This window comes from Xiphophorus couchianus, chromosome 9, assembly GCF_001444195.1.
Source record: "Xiphophorus couchianus chromosome 9, X_couchianus-1.0, whole genome shotgun sequence".
Classification (NCBI taxonomy): Eukaryota; Metazoa; Chordata; class Actinopteri; order Cyprinodontiformes; family Poeciliidae; genus Xiphophorus; species Xiphophorus couchianus.
Window position 1 is genome coordinate 17,327,671 of NC_040236.1, and position 6,000 is coordinate 17,333,670.

The window sequence follows — 6,000 nt, forward strand, 5'->3', positions numbered from 1 at the left end:
TATGACTGTTATAACTGGTGATAATCATAGGCTGTCAGTGTTTTCACACACATGTCCTCACAGTTTCTGTCTCTCTCGAGATTTAAAACTTTTGAAATTTTCCTCTGGGAAAGTGTTAAATTTCAAAACATAGAATCCGTCAGTACCCTGTTGAAAATGCAGTATTTTTGTTCCAGGCGTGACCATGTAGTGTCTGCAGTACAAAAACTGAAGGAAAAAAAAAAACATTTAAGCAATAGGTTGTGGAGACAGCACAGAGTAAAAGTGTGTTATTTTTGTTGACAGAGCAGTACTTTTTCTGTTGTCACTTCCACTCTGCTCTGTCTCACCTCTGCCCACCTGTTAGCTGCTCAGCTGGTTTGTGTTTCTTTCTGATGAAGTCCTTAGATAAAACTAACATCTCCTCGCTTCGCTCCCCCACTCTCCCTTTCCTTCCTGTCAGATCTGCCGGGAGCAGTTTGTCGCCCTGCACAGCCAGCCGATTCTGCAAGGGCTGTCCAACTTCCTGCTGCTCAAATACTGCTCCACAATCCAGTAAGTTTGCACAGGAGCGCATTTGATTTATAAGCTTAGGAGATGTGTCTCCTGAGGATCAATGCGGCCATGGATTGGTACAAAGAAATAACATTCAGGCAGAAAACCAAAATATATTTACAGGTTTTTATGCCTTTTCCTCCTTTTTTTGGATTGTCCCCACACAAGAGACCATCAATGCCATGGATCTTTTTATTCTTTCATGATTGGCTGTCACGAACCGCAAACATGCACAAACAAAACAGAACATGTAAGGTGGCGAGGGCGAGTTTTATTTTTTCCCTCCAGTCGTCTGTGACATTGGATCCAAAACGATTTCCACTCTTTGTGCCAGCCTTACTGGCCTCAGGCTGGGTTACAGTCATCGACTGTCTGTGTTTTCTCTCCTTGGGGTAATCGGGCCCTTCTCCACATCAGCAACAACAAATCTCACCTTCTTTTAAACTCTGTCAGTACCACTGTTTGAAAACTACACAGACAGAGTTTGAAAGACATCAGAGGAAAAGGACACAAAGCTTCTGCATCTTTTTCAACATAAAATTGATGTTTTTCAGACACCAAATGAATGCATTTGTTTTGTTTTGTTTTTGTTACATTAGGTACACCTTTAGCAGAAGACAAAATCCTTCCAGCACTCTTTATAAAATTACATTAAAGTGTTTTGGAGATCCAGATATAATCCAAAAATCTTTTTTTCTTGTTATTCAGTTTAGAAAGTGGAACTAGCATTTTTTTTAGTCTTCATTTCTGTTCATTTTGATATTTAGGATTTACAACTAATAAAACAAAACAATTTTTGAAAGTTACATAAGACCTTAGAAAATGTTTTAACAAAGAAATGTTATTTTATAGTTTACTATAGCAGACTGACAACCTCCACAAGGAGCATGAGCCATGAAATGTCATTCCTGTAGAAGCTGGCTTATTAGTGGATAGTTGAGTGGAAGGAAAAACTGCTGCAAGAAAAAAAAAAGAAATATCAATAGGGGAGATTACAGCCTTGAGAGGATTGTGAAGCGAAGCGCATTTAAGAGATTTGTTGGTGAATGGAAAGGTGTGGGCTGCAGCTGGAGTCTGTGAGTTTCACTTTTTGAATGTAATTATTTAAATAAATCTGCTTCTTGATGGTACTGCAAATTACAGAGATGCACTTGTACGCTTAAAGGTTGTAGCAGTATGTAAGCAGTTTAACTTTAGAAAAATAATGTTTTGTTTGTAATAGAAAATGCATACGGCTTGTATTTTGCTGGCAGCTGTAAATGTTTCACCCAGACATGGAGTTTCTCACTATCAAACAGCAGCACTGATAACATCTGAAATGGGCCTCAAACTTCCTTTAATACACAAACTCATTTGTCTGTTTGTTTTCAAGTCTCATTTTTTCTCTTCTTCTTCTTCTCCTTCTTCTTTCCTGACAGGAGGGAAGCCAAGAACAAGAAGTACCAGGAGTACAGGAGGTTGATGTTGTTGCTGGCCAAAGTGCCCCAGACAGGTCAGTGTCGGAGAAACAACTGGCTCCTCAAAGGATCAGGTTGTCTTTAAAGGGGATCCGAAATAAACAGCATCCTATCTTTTACTTTTTTCCTCTTACTTATATGGTAAAAGGATGGCTGCATATTTATCCTCTGAAGATGTTTGTGAGTTGAACCGCAATTCAATCTGGGGCGATTTCTCTAAACAGTATTTTCTTATCATTGTTGTCAATGAGATTTTTTTTCCTCTTTATAGCAAATACAGCCAAATTTGGTTTGATGGCAGACACATCCATATTTTTTTTTTCTCCTTTGATGCCGCTGGGTTTTGTCTAGGACAGCACCTTCCTGTCATTGAGGTGGATTCAGGCTTTTCCTGTTACACAACCCCCATCTCTCTGTCTCCATCTGTACCTTCACTGTTTGCTTGGCACTGACAGCGGGGTTGTATAAATCGATTATTGTTAATTGTGTCCCTCTCTTGCGTAATCAGCTTATGTTGCCGAGACGGGTCAGGTGTTTCCCTCATCGCGCACACGCGCGCTTGTGTTTGTGTGTGTCTCTGCCACAACAGAGTCAGTGAAAACTGAAATTTATTATCATATTTAGGCATCTGAATTTGTTAGAACGAGGGAGCAACTTGGTTTCTGTGAGGAATCTAGAAGATCAGATTGGTGGGTGGATTGACAGTTCCTGTAAAACTATTTAAATCCTTTCAACTTCTTCATGTTTTGTCACATTGCAACCTCAGACTAATGTGAATTTTATTGGGATTTTATGTGATCCACCAACACAAAGTGGAGTATAAGTATAGAATGACATATTTTCCCCTGAATTTCTACCAAACCAACTTAACTGTCTCTCCTGAAGAATGCATCCCACAGCATTATGCTGCCACCACCATACCACTTTTCAGATTTTTATTTGGAAAATATTTAGAGTCGAGGTCCTGTTGTCTTTTGCTTAATCGTTGCTTTTTATCAGTATATCTCCCGAATAACTAATACGATACATTAACGTTTGTTGTAGTAACGTGATGACATTTTTTAAAAAAAGGATTTTTTTGGAATACTATTAGCAGAAGGCTGATGACCTAATATGTTTTTCATAATTAGCTCAGTTTGCTTTGAACGTTCTCCTCTCAGTCTAAGCACAACAGTGTTGTTTGATTTAATCGCCGGAAATTATACGGCGATGGCGAGTCCTCAACGATGGCACAACATAAGATCGAAAGCAATTACAAAAACACTTTGTGTGGTCGACCGTTGTTTGGATTGCCTGTTGGGAAGGTAAATTATGCAGCCTCGTGTTGCCAAACAGAAGCAGTTTTCTGGTTTATAGAATATCAATACAGCGTACCATGGCTGCAGCAACACACACAGGTCATAGGTGAGTTTATGCTTTAAAGCACCCATGTCACCGTTCCGTTTAGTCATTTCAGTCTTCACTTTTTAATGTTCGTTCCTCAATAATTCACGCTGCAGCTCCCGGTGGTGAGCACAGCTGTCAGAGAGCAAACCAGGCAAAGCACACAGAGCAGGACAGGCGCTCATGTGGAGCTAAAATTAGCATTTGGATGCTTTATCAGAGTTCATAGGAAAAGTTCAGCTTTTCACCAAGACCTGAAACTAATGTTTTAATTAAAGTTGTTTCGCATGTGACAAAAAAGCCACAACTTTTTTGACAGATGTTTTGTTTCTCTAATCAGTGTCAGTCATGTTGTGTCGTGTAAATAATGGATTGATGGTTGCTCATACTATTTAATATGATTACTAAAGACTCCACAGTATATAGCAGTATACACGATGAAGGGATTCAGTATTTAATTGCCAATTGTATTTTTAGTTCCTTGCATTTCAAACTCTACTGTCTGATAATCTGTTTGGCGAGTTGAATGGACTCTAACCGCCTTTGATTCCTGCAACTGATGTTTATTTTATTAGCTGAAGTTCACAAACACTGTGATGATGGAAAAGAAACAGTGCAGAAATATGGGTTAGTATAATTGCAATATTTAACAACAACATCATAAATGCATTGTTTGCAAAGTGCTTTAAGCCAGCTGTTAGTTTTATATATGTTGGTTCTAAAGAGCTTGGCAGGTTCTTAAAGTGAACTTGATCAAGTTTTTTCTTTGACCTTGGATTCTTTTGCACAGATTTTCAGTCCATTCCTTATGGAATGGTCTGGGCAGGTGTGTGTTAAATTATAAGGAATGTTGAAGATAAATCAAGAGTTATAAGGCCTGTGATCTGAGAGTCTTCCCTCAAGTGATTAGCTCAGTGGGAGTCCCTTTGATAGAACAATACTTTGTTTTTTGTTGTCTGACCTTTGGTACTATTTTTAGACCGCTTTTGAACACAATTTCTGATTGGTTCTGTAGACACAAAGTACTGATGCATTCCTTGACTTTTAGACACTTTCCATGTCCAAATGAGTTACAGGACAAGGTCACAGTAAAACATGACGTTATTCATACCGTCAGGTTTCTAGTTGTAACCTGAGCGACTATTTGTTAGTAGGAGGAATATGGCACTGCGTACATAATTTATGGTCTGCAACATCTGCCCGCTGACTCGAACCTGCTTTGACACGGCCTCTTGTCTCTCCAGGTGATTTTGATCTGCAGCGGGTGAAAGAGTCCACTTACTTCTTCAGCTGAGAGGCCCGCGAGGGCGAAGCAGGCTTAAAGAGATGAGTGGAATTGACAGAGTGCAGCAGGGAGGCTGCTGCTGGCCCGGGAGTCTCAACAGGCTGTGTCTCTCTCGCAGACATGAGGACATTGATCTAGCCGCGCCCTGCCTGCCTTCCTGGCCCACAAACTGCCACTGGAGGCGATCACAGACACACACACACACACACACCCAGTGAACTCATCTGATTAACTGGCTTTCAGACTGCTGGCGAAGGTGGGCGTGATGCGCATCAAGGTGAGAAAAATGAGGGGAACTGCATCGGTAGTGAACGTTGAGCAACGAAAGAAACATACCTCATTTGTCCGATGTATATTTAGGTACGTATTTGTGTTTATTTGCAAAACTTGAATCGAATGTGAGCTGTGTCTTTTCGTCCACAAGTGAGAAACACTTCTGTCGCTCAATCACACTGACAAGAAACTTTCTTACTGACTGCATTGGGAGCCGATTAGTGGTCTATGAGTTTGTATGTGTGTGAGATGCTGTAAAGACCACCAGTGAGCTCTAACCAGCAGAAAAAAATGAAGATCTTTTTTTTAAGGTTAAAGTGTTCTTGGTTCTTACCTTGGAGAACTGAGCTTTTAAATAAATGTGTTTTCTAAAATCTCCTGTCATTTATTCGAATCAAAAGAAGGCTGATGTTTGTACTGTCCTTAAGCAGGATGAATGAGAGATATTTAGTGATATATTTAAATATCACTGTGAGAGAGGAAGGCCTCCCCTTTTTGATGTGCCACAAAGGCTTTCAAGGCATCACTAATCAACTCAGATGTTATTTCTCAGGGCCAGAACCATATCTGGATGTAAAAATAGCATGAGTGCTTATCTGATTATTACTGCAAACGTTACAGCACTTTCAGACAAAAGGTGCTGCCGGCGTTCAAAGGCGAAGGCAGCCGCACCGCCAAAGAAAGCCGGCTCCTGTGACAATGTAATGAAATGGAAATGATCTTGGAGTGTGTTGATTACGCTGTGGAGGTTTTTGTTTTTGTTTTTTTTTTGTCAAATTTGCATGCCTCTCCGCGGAGAGGCTCTTCATATTTTATGATGCACATGGGATATTTGACTTTGATTAGTTGTTTTTTTTATTCTGGTCCAAATTATCTGACACCTCACCCGCTGGATTGAGTCAACAGTGATATATGCCCTGAGCTGCCTTTTCTTTTGGCTGATGCTGGTGTTTGATAGGTCTTAGTAACTTCAAGCACCGTACTATTTTTGGTTCGTCTGGAAGAAGTAAGACTGGAACTAGAAGTAGCGCCGATGCCGATTGGTCTGTCGGTCAAACCTCTCTCACA

At 40.2% G+C, this 6,000-nt stretch overlaps 1 protein-coding gene across 1 annotated transcript in view; it reads left to right on the top strand.

Moving 5' to 3' along the window:
* Positions 1 to 5,306, top strand: part of polrmt (polymerase (RNA) mitochondrial (DNA directed)) — a 48,836-nt gene extending 43,530 nt beyond the window's left edge. The window contains exons 19-21 of the mRNA XM_028028509.1: positions 443 to 534; positions 1,953 to 2,026; positions 4,619 to 5,306. Coding sequence (XP_027884310.1) covers positions 443 to 534; positions 1,953 to 2,026; positions 4,619 to 4,668 — 216 coding nt within the window. The 3' untranslated portion in view covers positions 4,669 to 5,306. The remainder of the gene's footprint in view (positions 1 to 442; positions 535 to 1,952; positions 2,027 to 4,618) is intronic.
* Positions 5,307 to 6,000: the final 694 nt, after the last annotated feature.